General features: G+C 35.1%; 1 protein-coding gene across 12 annotated transcripts in view; it reads right to left on the bottom strand.

Annotated features, from left to right (window-relative positions):
- Positions 1-24,282, bottom strand: part of per (period circadian regulator) — a 29,956-nt gene extending 5,674 nt beyond the window's left edge. For 7 of the 12 annotated variants that reach the window (XM_076134903.1, XM_076134906.1, XM_076134907.1 and 4 more), the window contains exons 1-21: positions 23,999-24,281; positions 20,763-20,873; positions 17,811-17,894; positions 17,110-17,267; positions 15,716-15,810; positions 12,868-12,945; positions 10,625-10,756; positions 10,444-10,519; positions 8,738-8,941; positions 7,244-7,472; positions 6,902-7,013; positions 5,932-6,051; positions 5,384-5,533; positions 3,863-3,981; positions 3,534-3,629; positions 3,109-3,261; positions 2,132-2,309; positions 1,472-1,628; positions 987-1,085; positions 620-730; positions 175-341 (exon numbers count right to left, since the gene is read on the bottom strand). In XM_076134903.1, coding sequence (XP_075991018.1) covers positions 175-341; positions 620-730; positions 987-1,085; positions 1,472-1,628; positions 2,132-2,309; positions 3,109-3,261; positions 3,534-3,629; positions 3,863-3,981; positions 5,384-5,533; positions 5,932-6,051; positions 6,902-7,013; positions 7,244-7,472; positions 8,738-8,941; positions 10,444-10,519; positions 10,625-10,756; positions 12,868-12,945; positions 15,716-15,810; positions 17,110-17,267; positions 17,811-17,894; positions 20,763-20,851 — 2,607 coding nt within the window. In that variant the 5' untranslated portion in view covers positions 20,852-20,873; positions 23,999-24,281. Of the gene's footprint in view, positions 1-174; positions 342-619; positions 731-986; positions 1,086-1,471; positions 1,629-2,131; positions 2,310-3,108; positions 3,262-3,533; positions 3,630-3,862; positions 3,982-5,383; positions 5,534-5,931; positions 6,052-6,901; positions 7,014-7,243; positions 7,473-8,737; positions 8,942-10,443; positions 10,520-10,624; positions 10,757-12,867; positions 12,946-15,715; positions 15,811-17,109; positions 17,268-17,810; positions 17,895-20,762; positions 20,874-23,998 lie in introns of all 12 variants that reach the window. The other 5 variants (XM_076134908.1, XM_076134914.1, XM_076134905.1 and 2 more) reach the window with 4 other exon arrangements.
- Between the last annotated feature and the right edge of the window lie 1,628 nt (positions 24,283-25,910).

Raw genomic sequence — 25,910 nt, 5'->3', positions numbered from 1 at the left:
AGGTGCGACGTGATATTTATGTTACCCGGTTACATCCGAGTCACGTCAGTTTGACAAAAGCTTTTTACTTATGAGTTAAACATTAAACATAATATACAGATTGTTCATGCTTCGTTCTGCCTAGCAATAGTGCAATAGTGCTAGCCAGTCAATGTGTAAGAGAGTGCGACTGACCTCTTCGTAGTTGCTGCTGGTGAGGCCGAGGGGGTTCATGGTGTTGGTGGTGTATTGCATTGATTGAGCCATCATGGTCTGCTGCACCGGGTACGACACTTGAGGGTTTATCGGCGAGTACATGAACGGTTGACCGTACATCGGCTGGCCGTACATCATACATGGTACTATAAACAAACAATTATTTATTACATATATTTATATAAAATGAAAATGCAGGGAAAGGAAACACTCTCGCTGGTATCAATTGAGTGCTTTAACACTCAATTGATACCAGCGAAAATAGGAAACGGTGACGTCATCATATCGTATTTCTATACTAAAATTGTTTTTGTCATCCCATAAAGAGTAGCTGATTTGACTGGTAGTCAAGTACCCCCATTATCTTCAATGGGACCTTTACTTAGAAATGAACAGACAAAGCGAAAGTAACAAAGATATTTACCTGCTGGTGCTTGGAAGGTTTGTGCAGCGTTGTTCCGCGAATTGCTAGCGGTGGCGGCCGAGGGCATAGCTCCCGCAGTCGGTGCCGGCGCGTAGTACATCGGGAACATTCCTGTAACCCAACAATATTATTTTTAAAACTATACCTTACAATTCTGATTTGATTCAGTGAGAAACTCGGTGTCCCTTTACATACATACTTACATAGTGTCTCCTTCATTTATAACAAAAGGTAGATGCATAAAAATATAACTTATGTCGATTAGATGTGATTTTGAAAAATTATCACCACTTTTTATATAGTTATCGTTTACCGACTAGTAAGCGCATCACGGTAACGTATTACAAAAAAAGAATAAAGCAATTACCTGGCATGGGGCTCATGATAGACATCTGCTGTGGGATGCCAACGCCCAGGATGAAGGTGTTCATGTTGCTCACTGGAGTCGTCGGCCAGTGAGAAGCTGCTGAAAGCCAAACGGGCCCCGATTTTAGCATATTTTATCTTTCTCCGTTATTCTTTTTGAGATAACAAACCATGGTTAAATCCAGATTTTAGTTTTATAACTACGATAGTTATAATTTGTAGAAAACACCTGTTTTTACAGGTTGTATTAGTATAATAGTTTTGTAGAGTTCTAGCTGCAATATTAGATTGCTATTCGACTCAAAAATAAACTCGCGTTTTATATCGAAACTTAGTGACTACTAGATTTTTACACGACTTCAAAAGAATTTCACTTTTTATATCGAAACTGAGAAGTGACGACAGGACAATCTATTTCAAGCATTCAACTGCTCTGAATAAAAATGTTCATATGTGTAAAGTCTTGAATGAGCAGTGTCAACTTACCAACTGTGGTAGTAATGGTGGAGGAGGGTTGTACATCAGCGGCGCTGGTGGACAGCGTCCTTTGGCGGCGACGCGACTGACGCGTGGCCGAGCAGTGGTGCTTGTGGGCGTTCGTCTCTGACTCTATCTGCTTCGATGCACGCTTCACACCATGGGGCTGAGGACAAAAAGTAAGTTTATTTGATAATTATGTTGTACTTTTATTACATTTGTGGCTAAATCGTTAAAAAATGTTTTATGTAGCTTGTCATTTTTTGGCAGCTGTTGATATTGCTACTCAATCTAAAGATTTGCATAGATTTTGGTATATTTGAGAATTATGTTCCGCGTTTCTACTGCTATTTAACTATTTTATATGAAAATCTGATCTGTGCCTCTAACTAGGGCCTAGGTTCACTTTTTGAGGTATATTTTAAATGTCAATTCGCGGTACGACTGTAGAGAGCTACCGTACCGACTTTACAAAATCACTCTTCTGTTTTTCAAACACATCGCATAACACGTGCAGCTTTTGGACACACAACAAACCACGTGAGTCAATACTCACGTAACCTAACACGAAGCTAACCAACCTCTCACTAGGAGGATTACACATTTTAGGATTTACGTATTCGCTATGTATTGATGACAACTCTCGATAAAATAATATGATTAAGTTACCTGTGCGTCTAAATTAGGAGCAATAGCGTCCGTCGGCTGGAACGATGCATTGCACCGAGCTAGATGTTCCTTCTGCTTCTGACGGGTCTTGTTCGTCGCCTTCTCACGCTCTCCCTTGCTACTCGAGCGAGTCTCACGGTGAATCTTCACCAGTTCCTTCTCCATTTCAGCGTTATGCCTAAAACAGTCAGGGTGATATAGAAACACATAATATGATGATGCGAGTTAGATATTCAGAATACGGACTTTTTCGGATTGACCCATGTTGAAGTACGCAATATAATACCTTCTTACAAGCGACAATTTCTGCAATTCATTTTATATGAAAAGTAAATGATTAACACCCGACTATTGAAAACTTAACGAACTTAGCTGTATCTAGTAATTAAACCTGTTATAATGGTTCATCCCTAAACCACCAACCAATCAAATAACTGTGGTAATGTTTTGGGTCTGCAACAGCTAGTTACTACCACCCAGATTAGCAAGGCCAAAGTATCGCATTTAATTGAATAACAAGCGAAATGATGCATCACTACGCTCAGACACCCTTATTCAACTCTTCATGGAAGCATAGTTTGTGTTATGGTTATTTATGCGCTGTTGATATTCAATCTTATTATGAAACCCCGTGTCGATTAAAAATAAGCTTATCTTATAAAATAGCTCATAGGCTCACCAGTTCTCCAAAGTCAACCAAATAACATAAGGTTCGTAGTGTCATTTCAAAAGATTATACAATTTGGAATTTTCATAAAATTTGAAAAACGCATATTTTTATAAACACGGGGTTTAACACATTTCATCAATTAACCGTGAAAGTCGTAACTCATAATCTGCGAAACACTTGCGTTATCTATAGAAAAAAAAATGTAACTACTTTATTCTAAGTCCGGCGCCCCGTTCCCAAACTACAAATAAATCCGAGCGATTATTTCAACGGGTAGTGATTGAAACATTCGAATGTAATTACTAACTTGGTGAGCAATGACTCAGTTAGACGTATGGGTACGTAGTCGCCCACCGGGGCCAAGGGGCTGCTGTTGCCAATAGCTAAGAGGTTTGAGTCACATGAACTGGTCATCTCCCCCGAATCTCCCGAGTTTTGTGCCATTGGAGACAGACAGTGGCTGCAAGAGAAATCAACGAGGGTAACTTCACATTCAACTATACTACTTCAATACATTGTAATAAAGCTTTTATTCGTGCCAAACCGCCTCAAGTGTGCTGTGGGGAGAACATTAACAGTAACTAATTAAAAGTAAACTACGGGGTTTCATAATATGTAAAGCAAATTGTGACTAACTATAAGCTTGCGGTTACAACAAAAACAAATAGTATGTGCTCCATGAATCCGCAGGACTGACACGAATAAATGTGGACTTAACATATAGATACGTACTTTATGACAGGTCTCGTGTCCTTTAGACCGAGGATATTCTCGCCGGCTACTGTGTTGTAGTCTTCGTACGAATGCAGTTGATGGCTGTCAAAGTACCTGGAAAAAGAAACAATAAGCAACGCACATATTATATTGTTTACATACACTATTAGACGGTAAGTTCGCAATTATCAAAGTTGTTTGAAAGTTATATTAATTCACAATGCTTCATTAAGTACTGTTTCTCACGTACAATTTTGTAGTGTTTCGTAATAGTTGTGTGTTGTTAGTTCTTTAATAGCTAGAAATTGCGCAACAAACATAAGGTAAACTAAAACATTAAAATTTACCTTTGTAGTGTATCATTGTAGTTGAGCTGGTTGTAACTGAGGGGTGTCTCTGTGCTAGACTTGCTATCGTTGTAGTCGTGATGCGGCGATATACCTCCGAGCATCACCGAGTCCCGCTCCTGTGAACATGACACGTGACCCGTCAACCACATACACATGTGCCGAGACGATACCCTTGCCTAACAATTTAGTATACTCAAACCAAAGTTTCTCAAAGATATTACCATTTTTTACTATATAAACTGATGAAATAGGCCTAGGAACGTGCTTGAGAATCTTTGATTTAAGTCAAATTGACCAGGAGTTGTTATTAAAAAGTTTAAATAATAATAACGTTTTCCTGAAGCGTGGTTAATTGCAGTTACATGCTTAGGTACATCATAGCTGCATAGCATCTTCTGCTTATCTAAGAATAAAAGAAAAAACTGATCAAGTTGAGTTCGATGTATGCAGATGAGCCATGAGTTCGGTTCGATGTATACGTAAATGATAATTACTTTAACTAATAACTAAACCATTGGCCAGGCGCTTTTTTAGTTCATAGTGAATAAAGTATTAATTACTTTAAATTTTAAGAGAAACATTGAATTAAATTTATACTAAAAATGTCCTTCATTCCGTAAACTCCGCATAAAACATTATGATGGTTGCTCGTAACAAGAAACGACAAGAAAGTCGCGACTTGCTCTTTTTAATTGTAAGAATGCATTAGTAAATTCATAACTTAGCATCGTCGATGACGATGTTATAAAATAATACAGTATAGTATATTATCAAGATATAGTATAGCATAGATATATAGTAGATAATAGTATAGTATATGTTATATTATAAGTCTAAACATATAGCTACTTTATTTACTACCAAATACTTACACCTACTTAGGCAACTATGTACTACATAGTGGATCTAAGTACTTACTGGAACACGTAGTGTACCAAAACCTGCTTTTAAAATCTTTCCCATTTATTGAAAGATGTGTTTCATCGCATTCGTGACTAAGATCAAACTAGAGCGTGTTGTTTCAAGCCACCCCCCATCCGTCGGCAGCACGTGATGTTTGTATTACATCCCCAATAGAAATGCACACAAAGTCACGTGGCGCAACTAATACAATCCAGCCAACAGACTCGACTGAATACACGTGTTCAAACTTATGATATTGCACCTGTTATATTTGCGAATGTTCTGGCATATTGTCTGGGAGATAACCTTTAATTTTGTTATATAATGCTTGACAGGTCTCTGTTAACAGTCAGGTAGTAGATCTAATAGGTAAATCAACAGAAAATATACGAAGATATTTGTAAAATTTCTACCTTTCTCATAGATAAAATCAATCTTGGAAACAGACAAAAGAAAAATAGTTGACAGTATTTTTCGACTTATGATTTAAGTAGTGTATTTTACTCCAGAAATACAAACACCCAGTATTGTCTTGCCTTCCTTGTAAGGCACGTTTTTTCAATGTAACTAAATTCTGAAATTAACACGTCAATTAGTAATTTATTGGGTACTTACAAAATAGCTGTTATCTGGGTCTTGTATTTCCAGGCGGAGTTCTTCGTCCGTCTTGGGCTGTTCCTCCATGAGGCTCTCCATGAATGTCGCCAGGTCTTGGCAGCGCTTCGTCATTTGCTGTTTCGCGAGCTCCGCTGGCTTAGTTAGGACCTATGGACAAGAATAACTTAGTAAAAATCCCGTTGTAAGCTATAGGTAACAAGAGTTTTTTATGTTTGTGACCAAAGTTATTTTTTTTGTTTCTTTAGTAGTATTTGTTTCATAATACCGATGTTAGTCAATCGTAACACTCTCTTCTTTTATTACGTTTTTCACGATTTTAATTAAACATTTCATAACAATAAATAAACAAAACAAGGGGGCTATTAGGTAAAGGCTACACAAACGAACACGCAGTAGATTTGTTTTGATGACAAACCACCTGGCACATGAATCACATTTTTCATGAAAAGGGTCTATTTTTAGACGAAGGGGAACAAAGAATGGCTTTTTGTTAACTCTAGCACGTCAACCTTAAACGTCAACAATAGTGAAAGGTATGTACTAACCTCATTCATGGTCCTCACGATGTTTTCTCTCAACATTTGAGCTTTATTCTTTTCTTCTTCGGAAACCTTCGTGGGTTTCTCCGTATCAGGAGAATGGAACACGTCAGGATTAGACGGACCCTGGACAATAAAATTATACGTATAATAACATTTTTAACGTAATAAAGTATTATAAACATCTCTAATATTATTAGTAAAAATAATAATATAATAAAAATAGATTCAATTATGTTTATTTTGTGTCTAGGACACACCTATTCTAAAGCACGCTGTAGTTTTTAGTGAAAGTTGTTTAGATTTTGACACAAATTATTTAAAAATGTTGCCCCAACTGTTTATATCGTATAGGAAACTTAGTACAGACTTTAGTTCAAGTTATTCTGTAAATGCCTAAGGTTTTCAAAACTCATGCCGTTCAACGTGCGAAAATCAATTATCAGACTCATTTCAAGTGAAATGAAACACTGCGCGGTTTTCTAAGAAAGAGAGTTTACCGTTAATCTTTTTTTTTTAAGCTTTAAATCTATCGCAGTACTGTATTATATAAGGGTCTACCCTTATACGGAGCGATTATAATTGCTTCTCAAAAATAGGTTAAATATTGCGTTATTCGTGACGTAAAAAATATAATAATACTATTTTGCGTCATAAAAACGTCAACCCGTGACTTCCTGAGTCACGCTACATATATTACTCCCAAGAGTTTCGAAATTTCGTAACCATAGAGCCGAACTGAAGGTTGAGGACAGACAGAAACCATACAAAAGGTGTTTCCGAACTTTTACAAGAGTTGTTGATAAAGTTAAAGTACGCACAATGTTTATTGCGATTAAAATGTTAAGCATTATTTAGTCATTAAATGTCGCCGTACATAAAAACAACAGAAAATAATTTCGCATTGTTTAAAGCATTTTTCGGATTGAAAGATTAAATGTAATGTATAAAATATTTAGTCGCAGTTAATATTTACCTCAATGATATGATGTTTTCCAATGACAAACTCGAGTTTTCTTGACCAAGGGTTGATGAAAGATGACCACTCAGTCTCCAGTTTTAAATAATCACCATTTTGGGTCATCATCCTAGCAAAACACAAATTCGTTAATTTTTATTCTGCATATTTATTCCATGTAAGTACTGGTAAGACGATTCTTGGTAAGAACTTCATTAATTCAGCAATTTCATTTTTATTTAGATTATTTTTTTTGCTCAATAAATAAAAGGTCACATTAAAATCATCTTGCCAGTTGTGCTATGGAAACATAATAATATTCAAAGTATTAACTACCCTACAAAAAAACCGTCATATTACCTGTATGGTTTAGATCTAGGCAGGCCTCCTTCTTTAACGATGGTCTCGTAGACCTGACGCAGGTAGTTCAAGTCTTCGGGATGGTACAACGCCAACGCGTCTTTGTCCGCGAGATCCTGGGGCAGGTAGCCCAAGTACGGCACTGACTCCGGGTCTACATACTCGATATTACCGTTGGCTGCGTGCCTTATCACGAAGGGAACTGGTTTTGGGACCAGCTCAAAGGGCGCTAAACACGAAAGTTTTATTGTAATGGCTGACATCTGGGGGCACGGAAGTGCCCCCGCAAGTCGAGCAAAAAAAAAGCGGCACGGCCGTAACATCCTTTTCTCGGAGCAATTCGGGCTATTTTTGACACCCCTGTAATTTCGTTGTGGATAAAACAAGAAGCCTGGATTTTCAGCAACTAATCAGGCATTGTATAAACACGGTATATTTCAAATTTCAGTCAATTTGAACCAGTAGTTTAAGAATGACAACTTGTTAAAATTTTGAATTTTGTCACTCACTGATTCACTGACTCACTGACTCACCGATCATCAAAAGTCTAAGGTACTTCTAGCAGACTTAGAAGCTTAAAATTTAGAATACAAATAGGGTTTAGTGTCTTAATCATGGGAAAAATTTAATATTTTCTAATTTCGGTCCAGTTTTCTAAATACACCAACTGCAACAATAACTTTGTAATCTCATATAAATGTATAAGATTACAAGGTTACATTTGCAGTTACTGAATTATTATAACTGTAGAAAATAAAATAAATAGGTGTAAATAGGTAACTACTATATGAGGCATAACGGGAGGGGGTACAGGGTGGGTAAGGGTGTTTAGCCCATGAAACTGAACAACATTCCCATAAGAAAATATGTTGATTTATGAAAAAAAAACGTCTTTCCATACAAATTGGACCTATGTTCGCTCTACAAAAAGAAGTGAGATGCCATCAAAAACATTCTGTAAAAACCTCAAGTCTCGCCGTAAAAAGTTGTAAGATCTATATAATACCAAGTCGATTAATCTATTTAGTCTCTACTTAAAGGACCTTCTGTCTTAAGTTATTACGTATGTTATTATCATGCCAATTTAAAAAAAAATACCTCTAAAACAAATAGATCGACTTGGTCATCGCAAGAAAATACAAATTCGCCATTAACATTTCAGGAGCATTAACTTCTCGCCATGCTGTGTAGTGTGATACATACTAATAATAATCAAATCATGCGATGGCCAGGTCGGTCTATTTGTTTTAGAGGTATTTTTTTTAAATTGGCATGATAATAACATACGTAATAACTTAAGACAGAAGGTCCTTTAAGTAGAGACTAAATAGATTAATCGACTTGGTATTATATAGATCTTACAACTTTTTACGGCGAGACTTGAGGTTTTTACAGAATGTTTTTGATGGCATTTTGAATATTTCAGATCAACTTTTGCGAAAGGAATCTAAACAAATCAGGGTATTACATTTGAAAAGTTCTGTGTATACTCACTTCTGAATGCCGAGAAAAACGGGGTCGCCTGAATCACAAGGTAGATGACTTTACCCTCTTCATCGCAAATATTTTTGAAGGTCAACTTAAGTAGGAACGGCATGAAAGTCACAACTCTGTCTTTAACACCGAACCCAGACATCAGTCCTCTGTACCGACGGATACGACACACCAGTGTCGATATCGAGTTAGGTGGACATGCCGCTGATGACAAAATAAACGATTTATACGGGAACAACATTATGAATAATATCAAAAATATATAAGTATGAAATAAATGTGAAAGCAAAGTGAATTACCAAAAGAAAATAGCATTTGTCCTGCAACGGGCATAATGAGAAAGAAATTCGCAAACGAAACTACTGAAAGTATAATCTAAAATTTACTCAAGTTTTTTAAAATACAGTGAAGCTGTACTAACCTGGTTATACTCACCATCTTGGTCATTCAATTGTTAACGAGACTAATTAGTTACCCCTTGATAATGCCCAACCAAAGCCCAATAAAAACCTACCACATCAATTTTGAATTCTTCTTCGAGTGAGAGTGAATGCTTGCTTATTAAGTTATAAAAGAACAAGTTTAAAGAGGAGGAGAATAAATATTACGGAAATAGATGCAAAGGTATCATTGCGCTGCACGTTTAAAGGAGTAGTAGTTGAGTATCTGGCTAACTTCGGGAATGCCTATCATATTACTACTGTTAAATAAACAACAAAACTAATCTTTTAATATTTAAAATGAACAGACTTTTTTTGTGATACATTATATTATTTTCTTCAGAGTAAATATAAATAAAATATCCTTTTAAGCAGTACTTGCTACTTCAACACAGTTGTTCAGTCTTTCCACTATGTTTGTATGTTTGCAGGTAAGTGAACGATCCCTAAATCTCCATTTCTACAACTACTCCTTAGAACTAGTAGCGATGAATTTATTTTAATTAATATTTTTATTTGGAACAACGGCGACGACGATCAATTTGACGAGCATTCACTCATTTCATCCATGTGCCAATCTTTCAATTGAATATCCAAGAAATTGTATCGGTAAGATTAAAATACTTTAGAATGATATAACTGAAGTATCGTACACCTATTCGCGAACACAATTTGAAACGCAACAAGAGTTGCAACACTTTTCAGTGCATGCATTCTCAAAGGTGACTTAGTACCAACGGAGAATGCTTGTGCACGGTGTGTCTGTATTGCAACTATTGTTGAGTGTCGGGTGGCCAATGTGTGTACGATAACAACATTAAAAGCTCTCTATAGTGTCGTAGTACACATACGATCTGAACGTTCCCGTAGCAAAGATGTTTAATTAATAAACGCAAAACCTCCAACACCCTGACCTGAAACCATACTGTTAATTTAGAATTTAATACATTTCATATGATTATTTTCCAGCGGTAAAAGACTCTACCGGAGATATCAAAAGACTTAAATAACAAAAGTCCTAATATTTAAAAAAACACGTTTAAATCGCGTTTTTTCAAAAATTAATTTTCCAAATCACAAATGGGCATCTTATGGCCCCAGTTTCACCACTTCAGATTTTGCGTTTAACCGTATAACACCTCGTATGTGACTACATTTAATAACTTGTATGTGAAGAAAAAGAAAGTTTATGAGCAAAATAAAAGTCCTAAACATCAAACAACGACAGTGAATTGGCACAATGGATTAACATTAAATCAGATTTACCTTTCACTTGCGTACCATTTACAATTTTCGGGATGGCCAAACCACTGGTGATTTGTGACGCAAATGTGCTGCGGTCCTGTGAAATATTATAGGTATTATTTATATTGTTTAATGTTATAAAAGAAACTAACAATCAAATTACGTAAGCTTTTTAGCCTTTGTTATAGAATTGTATTATTACCCGTGGGTGGATGAAGTCTATGAAAGACCTGCCAATCCACATATCTTTTGGGAATCCAAGAGTAGCCGTCAGGGATGAGGTGGTGTACATTACAACACCATCGTGCATAGAGATGACACACGAAAACCCGTCCTGCAACAAAATATCATTGTCTCACAAACAATTTAACGTTGCATGACCATTTTAAATCGAGACCATAGATTTCATACGTGAAGTCGCGAGTCCTGGGGTGAAAAAAGAAAAAAACAATTAACGCCTTTTATTGTCCTTAGGTATACCTGCTGACTGCTTATTCAAATTCGCAAAGGTATAAACTTCCTAAAATGCCTAAATCTACAACTAGGTTTGCTTAAAACCTTTAGTTTATTCAGCAAAAGCATAGAGTGGATGTCTAACTTTTTCATTCCAAACAATTGAGCATTGATCAAAAGTTTGAGTGGTCAACATACCTCGTTATTGAATTCTTATTATTTTTCCCAAGAATTGTTTTAAAAAACCTTATTCAAACTTCTCGTTTCGAAAAACCCCATACAACTCAATTATCATTGTTCTACCTTTCAAGAATTACTTATTCAAATTAGAAAAGAAAAGAAACCGAAACTTTTCGAAACAATAACATTGTTTTTAAACTTTTCGATACACAACAAAATGATTGTTCAATTTATAAGGGTACTGCTTACCATTCAATATATGGTATGACGTATGTTCAATTACTAATTTACTTCAATTTTTATTTTTTTATGCCTAATTATTATAACGTGAATGTCTATTTAGTGCAATATACTTATGTACTACTTAAAAATAAATATGTTCGGTAAGAAATACGATAAAGTGTCGAATAGTTTTCTTCTCAAATTATTGTTTTTTATTAAACTTACTGAATTCGTTTTGTGTTATTGAGGTAAACTTGTTGATAAAATAAAAACTTAACGGGTAGTTTGTAGACATAAGCCCTATTTCATCACTTCTAAGTATCTGTCTGGTAATTGATCAGATGGAATTGTGACAGTCGTTTTTATACATTTGCTGTCACTTTATTCAGAAGATAGTTTATCTGGCACTTATTCGTAAACTATAAAATTGGCCCAAGATGATCACGAAAATAATGAAACAATGGACATAAGTATTGTAAGGTACTAAGAAAAGCGGCTTAAATGTTGATTTATCAAGAGAATTTTAAATTACGCTGCTAACCTGAAAATATACTAGAATAAATAATCACTTACATACTTGGACGCAACTTGCGATTAGACATTCAATTGTATACTTACTTACTCTTCTAACAAAATGCGGTTGGATCAACAAAAACATAAAAAAAATAAGACACAACTAACTTCATCTAAATTTTTCAGTCCATCATCTGGTGGTGTATCACTGCCGGTATCCGATATATCCTTCGATGAAGTTTTAACTATTAACACATTGGTTGTAGGACGAGTGTATTGTTGCGTTTTGAAGAAACTGCTTCGTTTATCTTGGTTGGTACAAGTTTGGTTATCGGTTGATTCGCTGCTTTGACCCGGTATCTTGTTTCGAAGAGGTAACGTTTTTGAAACAATAACGGAGCGTCTAGCTTGTCGCCTCTTCAACACAACCTTCTTCCTTTTATGGTTTGGACAAGGTTCGGTCACTACTGTACAACTAGGTTCCGTTGTAGTTATCACTGAGGGTGCAGCCTGAACGGCCGCGCTTCTTTGTAGACGCTTTTTCACAAACTTCTTTCTTTTATATTCCGATAGCTGTTGGTACACTACCAGTTTACCACTGCGTCTCGGTTTTATTTTTGGTGAAGCCAAGGTACCCGAACGACCACTATATTGCAGCATTAATACGTTCGTCTTATTAGAGTAGGAACAACTACTAGCTGCGCCAGGGAAATATTCGCCACTCATAATCGCTAACCTAGACCCGAGTAATACCTTAAGTTAAATGACACTCAACCCAAAATATGCCCTCTTAAGAACTCAATGTTTCACAACTCGCCGCCCACACACGCGCTCCCGCGCGTCCTGCGCAAGTCGAGTTTCGTGAAGAAGTGGTTTCGTTTCCAAAAAATATTAATTACAACAAGTACCTACTCATAAATGTTTCAACATTACTTTTCAAGTAACGAAAGCTGGAGATCACATTTGCGTCATTAACTGAGGTCGGTAGTCGTGAAGTCGTGGTAAACTTTATAAAACAAAAGCGCGATGGAAGTACTAAAATAACAAATATTTTAATGAAAAATATGAATAACTTACGGAGCAATATGAGGCAGTAGAGCGGCCGGTGACGTAGTTGGCTGCTGCGTTTATCAGAGGAACATTGCTGGACGCCACCTTGAACAATTGAGATACGTTACAAACTGATCACATGACAATGCGTATATGGTTGGCTGAAGGAACCCACCATTAATAATTTTGAAAATTCTACGCTGAAATCTTCCCTTACTATGAGGTTAGTAAATCCATTTAATTTTAGATAAGTCTAGTTTCTTAAGTTGCCGAAAGTGCAGATAAAGTAAGCGTGAAATTTTCAACTGCTGTTTACACCATATTTGCTAAGTTATACGTTTAAATAAAAATGAAGAGCTTTAGCGAATGAATTTAGTTATGTTCCACAGCATGCATGTATAGCATGATTACGATTTTTTCAAATTGAAATTATATACCTAATTGGTGCAACAAATGAGCGACATGTGATGTTCTAAAATCTAAAGGCTGCATTGCTAGATTAATCAAATTCATAAATAATCTGCCCATTAATGCGAACGAGTACAGTCACCAATTTCACATCAAATCTGTTGTTTTTATTTTGGTAAAAATGTTACATCATTCCAATTCTTAGAAAGAAACCCGTTGGGTTATTTTTAAAACATAAGGGGTGAAATGGGCTGTAGAAACGAGCAAAACGTGTAGTATTCATCAGAGATTTTCACGTTTTGACACACATAATTTATAATATTTGGTTTTAACGTTTACATGAATTTTGCTATTATAGCAAGCGGTCTCCACTATCAGGTCTCTATGAATTTATACAGCGAAATCACGTTTTTCTTTAGTGTAAAACTATACAGCTGGGAGTATTTACAAAACGTTACTTTTGGGCAGCAATTTTTTAAGATATGGTGCTGCGAGTATCAGAGATAGGGGTTGCATAGTTAAAATTTAGAAAGAACACATTAAAATACACTTTTTCAAATCTCCCAAAAAAAATTTCGGTACGAAACTATCAAATGGTTGGAATATGTTTCGTTAAAAAAAATTTATTTGTATTCAGTTATGCCAAACATATTTCTATCACATGAAAAAGCAGTTGATTATATTCTACATTTTATGTTCGAATGTGATTACAGTCAGTTTGATGCCTGCACATATCAATTTTTTATGACGAAGAAAAGTTAGTTTTATAATAACTTGAAGCGCAGGCGTCGCGTTGTCCTGAATCATAATTTGAAATGTACACTATTGCATGCAGACTATTTTAATAATTTGTAGTCCTAATGTTTAATTGTAAAAATAATAAAGTCACAGAATTGATTACAGTGCATGACGTTTGAACTGAACTTAGATACAAAAAGTTTAGGAAAAGAAATAATCCTGAAAATTGGGTATGTTAAGTTTTATAAGAGGAGAATGCTGACTACCAACACATTGATGACTAGTATCGTATTTACTTGTAAGCTTGTAGCTGTTTAGTGCCGTTTTATTACGCTATATCACCATGGTAAAAGTGACACTTCCTTCATACGACTGACAATAAATAAAACCTCCTACAACTTAGTAACCAATATGGCCCTTAAAAGAGTTTATTTTATCAGCCAGGATTATTTCTATTTAATTATCAGCTGTTACCCTTTTGGTTGATCTCTTCTGCTACAGTCATTATTAAAACTTTGCATAAACACCAACCTTTTCGTTAACTATTCGATTTTGAAAACTGTGCTTCTACATATCTCAGCTATTTTTAAAAACTATACTGCACGGGAAGCACTAGTAATAGGATGTAGAAGTTAATATAGGGTTTCCTTTATTTGAAATCCATCTATCGGTTATAGGAATTACGTAAACAAATAGAGAATTAGAGTCAATAAGTTGCCGAGCTACGAGCACTTACGCAAGCTCCCTCTTCCAGTGAAACTATTATATTATAAACTACTTATTTCTATATATTATGAATAGCATTTAATCGTTAAACAACTGCATGTTTAAGTAGTAAGACTACCTGCATGCGAAACTTACTATAATTGTTTAATACGTATACATTACAATCATGAGTCATACAGCATTGTCAATTGGTATTTATCCTTATCTACATAATTACAAGAACGCAGGTGGTCTCTGTCACTCTCAGCTTCAATTTACTATAATTTCCTTGATGAAAATATTGCAATCATATCATTATTTACTAACGACTTTGGTCGACAAAACGTGGTTTAGTCGAACACGTGCCCCAACATGTTTTTGGCGCGATCGAAGCGATCGTCATAGGATTATTACGTCACTGCGTATTGGCTCCGATCGCCTCGTTTCAGAGAGCGTGACCGTGACGTAATTAGAACAAGCTATGCATTACACGTATGTTTTGTTTTCTATCCTAGAAAAAACGTAATAATAAACATTCCGACAAAATATTAAGAAAATCTTCCAGCTTTTACCCAAATTCGTCCTGAAATTCAGCCTGACTAACCCAAATTGTTGTTGTTAAGTAAACCGTGCAAGCGGAAGCCGACTTGACGTGCGTCGTAGGATATGCAACTAGTCGCGAATTTGATACACTATACGTTTTTCTACGCAGCAATTTGTCAACATGAATAACAAATGTACCCTCTGATAAGCCCACTGAGACGGCGGGCTCAGCCATAACAGTCTTAATACTAGTCAAAACAATAAACTCGCAGACTCGCCGTCACAGGCCGGGTCGGTATCGGTCGCATTGTTTTACGAGCTTCCTTTAATTCTGACCCCTTACAGCGCAAACATCCATAATACTGGTATGAACAAGATGTTTATCGCCTTAATAATGAGACAAAATAAGTATATGAGCTTTAACGAGGCAATGATATGAGTGAAATGGCAGTAATAGTAGATGGTGTGAAACATGTAGTACCTCGTCTTTAACACTGTTTCGCTCCGATGTGGATACGTCCATATTTTCAACGCCCTTGTCCGGCTGCGCATGCACCGGCGGCGGGGATGCCATAACTGCACAACAAAATTATAGACGGAAGATAAAAATGCACCTACATGTTTGCAATGAGCTTAAAATTAACTGAAAAAAAAGACAACGCCACCACATCGATATCGCGATATATACTGAATATTAAATGAAAAATAAACTTACATTGTACATACCATGCATCCCTGGTATCAATACATCCCTGTCTATACTTTACCTCGAAAACATATCTGGTATAAAGTATTTGTCAGAGTAACAAATCCGGTGATGTAGTACCTATAGAATATAATAAGGGGGATATGTATTAAACAACTGACACACGAAGTTTGGACCGATCACCCTGGCTTTCTGTAACGATAATTAATAAGTGATTTAATATAGCTTCATCTCCGAACTATCTATATTCAACTTGCATTGCTTTTAACTGAAGCGTTGTTAGTTTGTATTTTTATTTTATTGTTAACAGTATGGTGCAACTTTAAAGTTTAGTGTTCGAAGAAATTTAATTTGCGTTTAGTGAGCCAAAATTATTTAATTCATTGTAGAGCAATTTAAGTCGTATTGAAGTAACGTGTGATTTGAATGTAGTGATGTATTTTTATAAGCATATATAGATAAACATTGATTAATTATATTATTTATTTGCCGAAGGTGCACTAACTACACTAATATAGACGACGAGCGCGTTCATTTATCTCACCGGTGGCGGTGGCGTTATATAACACCTATATAACGTCAACAGAAAAAATTGAAAATTACTAACGACGTGGCTCGGAATTATTTTATAAAGTAAATAAATAGAAAGTTTAGATAAACGATTCATAGTATTATATGAACAGTTAAACGCGGTCACAAAACTAAGCCAAGTTAAAACAGAACTGTATAGTTAAAGACTTAAACAAGTTGATCTAAAGACTCGTGCTACAAGAGTCCCGTACCCATAAAATATATTCATAAGGCAAAACAATACCTTTATGTATTGACGCCAATAAATGTTCGTTAATTAATCATAATTATAATCAATCGAGCCACGCGGAGCTCCGACATAAACGTTTAGTAAGAAATATTTGTTTTATCCTGCGGGTACGAAACCCTGAAAGTACAACAGACGAGAAACACTTAAAATTGATGTAAACTAGTAAGAAATAGCGTTTAGTTTTATGCATATCTGATTATGCGAAGTTACGACTAGAATATCTCGTTCAATACCGAAGCAGCTGAATAGATTAAAAAATAAGTAAAGAACATCAAAAATGTTACAGTCAGATATCAGTGTTGATAGAAAAACCTTGTTTTAACTCTAAGTCAATAGAAGCGTCACCCACCATCATCCGTTTCTTCATTGGGCTCGTCGAAGGTAGGCGCGGGCTCCGCCGGCCTGACTTCTGTCTCCACCACCACATCTGTTACAGTTGTGTCTGTTTGTGGTTGCTTCTTTTTCTTAGCCTCCTTTTCTTTCTTTGGCGGCTGGCCTAAGTTGTTACTGTGAAGAAAAAACTGATTTAAGTGCGTGCGCCTAGCGTAATCATAGCCTGCTATCACAAGAGTCGACATTAGGCATTATATTTTACAAGCAAGAAGCACAGTAAGAATTTGCTCGACTAATGATCATAAATAAATTAGTTCCGCGTTCTGCGTCAATATTTTTTACGCCTGCACAAAATAAATATCATATTATAATTTCAAATGTAACAAGGTTGCAGATATTATAGTAGTTAACTTAGATATCAATTCTCAATGTCTAAGCAACAAAATACTTGAAACTGTTTGTCGATTCATATATGCGTCTGCTTTGTATTATGATGAAGTCACCACAAGGAAACTCAATGAATTGATAGATTTAGAAAAAAATATTGATTTTTCATAAAAATAACACCTCGTACGATGAATTATATGAATATCTATTTTGAGAAGTACATTCAACCGACTTTATTTTATAAAGCCGACTACTGATATTTCGGATATGTGTAAGAGAGAAGAGAGATTTTATGAATAAAAAGCAACTGTAGAAAATATAACAACCAACCTGCTGCCAGACGTTGAAGGTTTTCCGCCATAGCCACTGCTGCCACTAGAGTTGCTGCCCGAATGTGTGGACTTCGAACTGTGGCTGTAAAAACAAAAAAGCATAAACGGATTTATTTTCAAACCCCTATATAAGAGTCTAACTGCCAGTTTTTTCATCACAGGTAACAGCCAAAGTTTAGAGGTAAAAAAATGCAGTCAAATTTGTTTCTTTACGAATTTACTGATAGTTTTATGAAGAAACAGATTTGCTTTAAGTGTCTAATTGGAATAAAATTGTTGTTATCAAATAAATTAAACTATGTTATTTACAGTCTAACTGAGTACATAGTACATTCTATAAAGATATGTCATAGGTAAAACGTCGTGAAACGAAGATCTTGGAACCAACTACGAGTGCACGTGCACACGCCTAAGTCTGAAACCACGATTCAAAACACGAGACGTATCATACAAAAGATACAGCCGACAACTCGGGGAATCTTAAAACTTTCCTAACCAAGTTAATATTAGAACTGGCCAAAAACGTGGTTCATAATTCTAACTAATTTGAGGTCGTCATTCCGCTTGAAACATGTGACTTTCCTCTTACAAAGTTACTGTCCACTTCTTTATCCATAATAACAAGTCAAATTTTTTTCAAAGTTACACGCGGGAGTATGATTTCTTAGTTTGAGAATATTTTACCCAAGAGATTTTGTTTTTTACACAAGTGTAGTAGCCTATGTTTATCGAAATAAAATTATTTAGAGAAATTCTAATCGTTTAATACTTCTGATAGCTATGGTTCGATACGTTTGTTTGATTTTATCTTTCTCAAAACCGTCTACGAGTAATATCATCTCAAATTTTGATGAGCTGTAATTTTTTTATATTGAACATCTCGGAACGCAGGACATTTTAGAGTAAAAAACAATAAATCAGCTTGCCGCGAGTCACTATTTTCAGTGGTTACAGAAAACTATTTATCAGATATTCGTTTCAGATACTAGGATTGACTTTTGCCACGAGGCGGTGAATGACCCCGCTTTAACCTTGCTCATCGCTTACCGTTCAGTAAGTGAAACTATGTACGTCTTACATTACTCGACACTTTATTAACTCTTCGTAATCGAGTAATTGGAACAATGATGTTTTGATGAGTACGGTAAAGTAAACTACCAGTTACTTCGAATGAAAACGTAAGTTGAAGTCTACAGTGAAAATTGATGATGGTAGGAACTTCTGAACAAAAAAGGTCTTACTCATAACTGTTTCTTGTGCCATTTATGAAACAATTTGTTTAGTTATGCTTTATTGAACGAACTTAAGAACTTTTAGATCTTATTTAACTCCAAAGGTAAGGAATGTAGCATACTACAAATGACGCCCATTATTGCTTCATAAACACCGCGAACAACAACTCCAATAAGTTGCGTGACATTATGTTCAGGTTTACTGAACACGTCGAACACGGAATTTGGCGGACATAAACCTCATTTGTTTTGAAAACAAGTCATAAAGATAGTCGCCTCGACGTTCTCATGCGTTATTTTATACAGACTATTGTCTCGGGTCAAAGTACACCAAGTATTTGTATGTTTGTAAACACGCGACGCGACTAATGACTATTTGATATAATTTCACTGATTTGTCAAACAATAAAACCAAATCACATTCGTTAACATACTAATCAAGTTCAAATAGATTTACATATTTATTGAGCCCTTTGGTTACCTCACTTTTGCTTCCGGCATGATTTATTTATTGCTCATAATTCAAATGTATTTTTTTTTTTTTTAAATATCATTGGACAACTCACACACGGTCATTTGATTCCAAACTAAGCAGAGCTTGTACTATGGTAACCAAATAACTGATAAACATACTTATATACTTCTAAATACATACTTATATAGATAAATTGACATCCAATATCAAATACTCGTGCTCATCACACAAAGATTTGTCCCGGGTGGGATTCGAACCCACCACACGCGGCGCTACAGTTGTTGCGGCGAGGTGACCGCTTAAACCACTGCGCCAAACGTGCAGTTATTTAAATTCTACACGAAAATTGCACATAAAATAAGTCTAAATAACTTTATCTTGCAGACAAACTAACAAGCGAACTACGGGGAGGTCAATGATTCTATTATCAGATGAGATATAAATATATCTGCGAGTAGGTATGTACTGTTTGAGTATCAATCATCTTAGAGCTAGTCTTACGTATAGAAAATAGTATCACTAAATAGGTAGACTAATCTATTATAACCAGTGAATAGTAAGATTACAATTAACTAATTATTTCAATTTAAAGCTAATGCATTCCCTTACTATGTCAAGATTTAATCATCTACCAGCAACAAACTTCGTTTCTCAAGCATACTTCTAACGCACTGAGTGGATAAGTATCGTGTTAACAATGTAAATCTGGAAAAAATCGTTTTGAATTCACAGATAAGCACCTAAGTTATTTACCTATAGAAGGAGATACTTATGCAGTAAGTGTCACTGTGTGCGTGGATATTCAATGCCTACGCTATGACGTAAGGTCGTTTTTCTGTACGCATTACTGTGCGAATCAATTTTAAAACAATAAAATTGACACTTTTAAATTATACCTATTACATAACATATCATAATTTGCGTGCATCGAACTAAAGCATAATATGTATACTTGGCCGCTATTGCCATGAGATCGGAGTAGATTGACGTAGTAACTTTTGATTTGAATTGAAAAGTACATAGACATTGCCACATCTTTCTTTTGCTATAAATAGCAGGCACAAATTACAAGTATTGAAGGGATACATTTACGTAACTGCACTTGAATTTCTATCACGTAACTTGTTTTAAAGAGGTCAAGGACTAAAAGTTTTTCTCCTGGATTTGAGAGGGTTTCCTGTAGCCAAAGTCATGACCGCGAATTGGCATGAGATTCCAGTTTGAACATTACAAAAGATCTTACCTTCTGCGTGACTGGCTGTTGCTACAGCTGTTGGAGTATGCTGAATCCGATATTTTCGCATTGTTCTCAGAGTCATCCAGGTTATCCATCTTGAATACGACTCAAGTTAAACTAAAAAAAAGAAACAGTTCGTGAATATTTGCACCTAGAAATATCTTAGCGTGATATGCAAAATATAAAAATGTAGGTACAGAAATGACACAGTTTTTTTTCTTATGAGCTAGAATCGATGTTCACATATGCAAGGCACCTGATGTTACATAAAGCTAACATTCGCATATTTCTTAAATAATTACGCTGTGCTTGCACTAACTTACTCCGCGTGCATCAATTATTTGCTGTTATATATTTTTAGCAGACTACGTGTCAGTAGAATGTATTTTAAACTTTATTTCGTTTTATCATAGTTACGGTTAAAATTCGTTTTATCATGGTTACCATCCGACTTAAAACGACATTACGAGTACATGACGAGAAAAGTGTCTTCAATGGGTATGAATAATGGGGGGAACATGGGATTTGTTAACTTTGACTTAAAAAATTACAGAATATTTAGTCATTAAATATGTAGATAATTATGTACTTACACGGCGGTACCTATTTAATGACCATTAACAGTTATATCCCTTTATAGCCTCTTGACAGGGTCAAGGGTATGGTAGTTCTTATAAAAGGAACCCACACCTGGGGACTTGAGTTAAGTACTAATGCTTAACAATCGGACACGTGTTTGTCAAAAGCTTTTCAGAAGCGTACATGCGACATATTGGGGGCCCCTTACGAGTTTAATTTGTGAAGGACAAAACATAGACAGATATATTTAAGTGGGGAAATTACCATAAAAAGTGCCCTATGAGTTCCAGTAAAGTTTATTGGACAAAAAAACAACGCCAGCAAGGAACACCAAGTGCCCAGAAACCTTAGAAAACACATTGTATTATTCATCAAACTTCATTATAACCCATCGAAAATGTACCATCAGCATGGAGAAAGAAAAACATGAATGGCCACCCCAGCCGTCCGTAACGACGTCATTTAATTATTCATCACAAAGCTCTTTCAAAACCATCGGGACAAAAATTCTGTGACGACATTATACGCGTAGAAACCTTACGAACGCATTATTAAAGATTTGTATAGGAATTTCGCAAAATTTTCCCGCTGATGCGTAAAAATGTGCGAGCTTTTACGTCAGAACAAATAAACATGTTTTTCAAGCTTTACCTAAAAAGAACTTACTTATACACAATTAAGTAAGCGTCGTAACTATTGCCATAACGCCAATGAGACATAGTTTTATTGTACCTAACAAAACATTTTTCTTATAAAAACTAGTCCATTTAAAAACGAAAACTAGTGAACTTATCACTTGTAGGTGTCTGGGAGAACAGGCTGATGTGAAAGTATAAATGCATACTATATAATAGATATGTATTCATAAGACACATAAATATTGGATATGATATCAGTCAATAAAATTTCATCAAGGACAAATCCTATAAACCTAGCCCATTTCCTTTACAAAACTGTGCAAATGATGTTTTCCTCATGCAATGTTGTTACATAATGTAGATATTGCAACCTTCTGCTACAACGAGTTCATTTAACCTAAACAACAAGTGTGCCATGGTAAAATTATAATATATTTTCATCTTTATTACAAGGTACTATGATCCATCAAAGATCTACTGTCATGTTGAATTATTTTTGTAGTATTAATTACACAACACTTGTTTCAATTTATACCTGTTGGTAATTTAATTATGCACACCTTGTGTCCTATAATATAATACTTTTACAAGTTATAATATAGAAATGTTTTATTGGTTAAGTATGTTAATATGGATTATTTTCTTCATAAATGTGTTTTGTTTTAAGGACAGAAATGGTACTGAGTTTCTAAATTCTAGATTGTAAAGTTTTTTTTTTTTGATAAAGTGTTTGCAAAAGTTACCTAACATTCTCCATTATTTTTTTAATGGGGCCGCGTCAGTAACCAGAAACTTTTTCTCTTATACAAAATCCATAGAAGTGTTTAGTTGCAGCAAGTTAGAAGAATTTGTATGGAGTTTTTCGTGAAAGTTGGGAAAGAGTTACCTAGAGAGTATGATACTGAAAATGATTTCTGTATTTTACCTGAATGTAGAAAAAGTTTTACGAGTTGTTAGAACTGGGTTACTATTTTGAACTGTGACTGTTAGTTACAGCGTCTGGACTTTTTTCATTCATAACATTTTCATTACCTAAAAAAGTATTTCATTAAGTTGAATAATGGATCAAGCAGGCACTTAGGTCCTTTAAACAGGCAATTTAGCAATAACAACAACACAGATTGCCTACAAACTTGATATGATTTGATTGTATCAATCAATCAGTCAATAGGTGCACTAGGGTAGGTAATGATACCAATCAGAGCTGTACTATGATGCAGTGGCAGTCTGACCCCATCTAAGTACAATATCCAAAGTATTGTGTAAGAGAAGCAAAACAACATTATCAAAGTGGAAAGTTTCATTTAGTTAGCACCGTTCTGAGCTGCGCACACAATATAATGGCTTGGCTTCTGTTATGTAGGACTTTAGGATGTTGAGAGAGGGTTCCAGTAATAGTCTTTGCTGTAAGTACTGTCACCCTTGTTGTTCATGAGTTAGAATAAGTGTTGAGGACATGGTTACACATATTGTTGTTGTTACTATTGCTACACAACACATAGAGTTAGAGTTTTTCTAGGCATATCCCTTTCCAAGAATATATAAAATTACGTTTTTCTATAAAAATCTAGTAGAAAAAAATTCGCAACACAGCATTCACTGAGCAATTGTCGTTATATTTTTTACCACAGGACAGAGATCCAAAATACACAATAAACTAAAACATTAAAATGTAAAATGCAGTTTATGAGGTTTCAAGCATCTGTTTTACAGATTTCTACATACAACAAATAATTCCGTTAGCACACAAACACAAGAAGTTACTTTAAAAGTTACCAACATAACCCACAAATATTACTTTTTTTTCTTTTTAAGGTGTTCTTTTTCTTCTAATATACCAGTAATATGCGTAAATGTTGAATATGGCTTGTCAAAACAAAAGACTATCTTCAGTCAAAACATGTGTTTTTAAAATTTTTCTAATTATTGGTCATTGGTTAATAACTTTAAATCGCACAGCGGATGTTGCTCTATAATTCATAAATCGTTGTTTTATAGATTACTGCAAGTTCATAGCTTACTTACCTAGTTTTTTACAATTACACTAATCCCTGTGAGTTCATCGTAAACTTTTTCAAACAAATTAAAGTTCACAAGTGGGTACGATAGATACTTTTAAATATTTATTTTGGTGAGTTCCAAGTATTTAGATAGTTTTTAATTATAGCCACGTATATGTCGAATCACTTCCACGCACATAAAATTACCTTATTCGTCATACAAGAGAATTCGACCAATATCTTTAGTTACAAAAAAGAGAATACATGTATGAATTACCTCTCGCGAGTCTCAAAACATTTAGAAGTTGGTAGTGATGCGCATTGACCCCGTTGCAAATCGATAACCGATTAGTATCGAGTGACGTGGAACTCGATGCTTGTTAAGAAATAATACCGATGTTTCGATAAATTATATTGCTAATTAATGCAACTTTGGCGATTTTTAAATGAATTTATGCGATATATTTATTTGCTTAATACATTTTCATAAATATATTCACACCAGTAGTTATTTGCGATTGCCAAAATAGTAACTTAATCTATACTATCTATACTAATATTATAAAGCTGAAGAGTTTGTTTGTTTGTTTGGTCGCGCTAATCTCAGCATTCTATACTAATAGTAATAGCAATAGCATAGCACTATAGTATAAAGCTGAAGAGTTTGTTTGTTTGTTTGAACGCGCTAATCTCACGAACTACTCGTGGGAATTGAAAAATTCGTTTACTATTGGTTAGCCTATTTATTGAGGAAGGCTATAGGCTATATAACATCACACTACGACCATTAGGAGCGGATTAGCAGCGAAAGATGTTACAAAAACGGGGAAAAATATGACCCATTCTCTCTTATGTGGCGCAAGCAAAGTTGCGCGGGTCAGCTAGTGAGAAATAAATTAGGTACGAATTGCTCACAAAAATTTATACGTGTATGTGAGGTTCGTGTATTTTTAACTTCAGTGGGTTTTTTTCTTAAGTATGAGGTAGTTATGAACTTGTGACTCTATATTCCGTAAAAAAATTGACAATTTATAACTTTTATCATTATAATAATAAACCATTTTTGTTACTAATTATTTGGTGAATATGAGAAAACCCAAAATCGATCTAGGAAAAAGCTCATTATTTAATTTAATTAATATTGCTGTCTAAACTTTACGGTAAAAATCTAATGAATCGTTGGAAACGTCGAAACAGGAAACTAGTCGGAGCTGCTGTAGTTCGGACCAGTTTCCTGTTTTTTGCGCAACGCGCCTTTGTTACTACGCGTAAAAATACATCGTTTAATATTTTCTTGCGGTATTAGGTGTCATCTTTAATTTGAACTTATTTACGAAACATCCTATGGCTCCACAAACTTTCAATTGGCAGGTACTAGTCTATATTTAAGTAGGTACCCATTTAAAAATCTTGAGCACGGAGCGAGAAATTAGGAGTTTAACTTGGACGAGCTATTTTAAGAGTTCTAAAAATATGTATTTAAAAGTCTTAGGTGTGTACAATAAACTTTCAAGGAAAAGGAGCTAAACTTGCTACTGAAGTTTTCAAAGGTTTTTTTATAAGTAGTTTTTTTTAAATTGAAGAATATTTTGTGGTGTTTCGATTCTTTCTTGGTGGCCTAGCAGTAAAATTAATCAAACAACAAAGACAACTCAATCTTCAGCAACATGAATCGTGATATTAAATGTCTCCTCTCTTTCTTCAGTGCTATGAATACCATATGGTAGTGGGGTCAGCCTTCCTGATCTTTCCCCTGCACTTCGCTCTTTCACCATAATGGTTTTTTTATAAAATCATATTTTCATACAATAATATTCACAACGATTAATAAATCGAGTCAAAAATCGGTTCTATAATCGTAAAATATAAATTGTATCCTCTCTCTAGTGACGTAAGAATAGTATGCGAATCATAGGGATGTTGGTAGTCGATAATCT

This window comes from Anticarsia gemmatalis, chromosome Z (genome assembly GCF_050436995.1).
Source record: "Anticarsia gemmatalis isolate Benzon Research Colony breed Stoneville strain chromosome Z, ilAntGemm2 primary, whole genome shotgun sequence".
Classification (NCBI taxonomy): domain Eukaryota; kingdom Metazoa; phylum Arthropoda; class Insecta; order Lepidoptera; family Erebidae; genus Anticarsia; species Anticarsia gemmatalis.
Note: the sequence above shows the minus strand (reverse complement) of the source record. Positions and strands in the feature narration are given on the sequence as shown.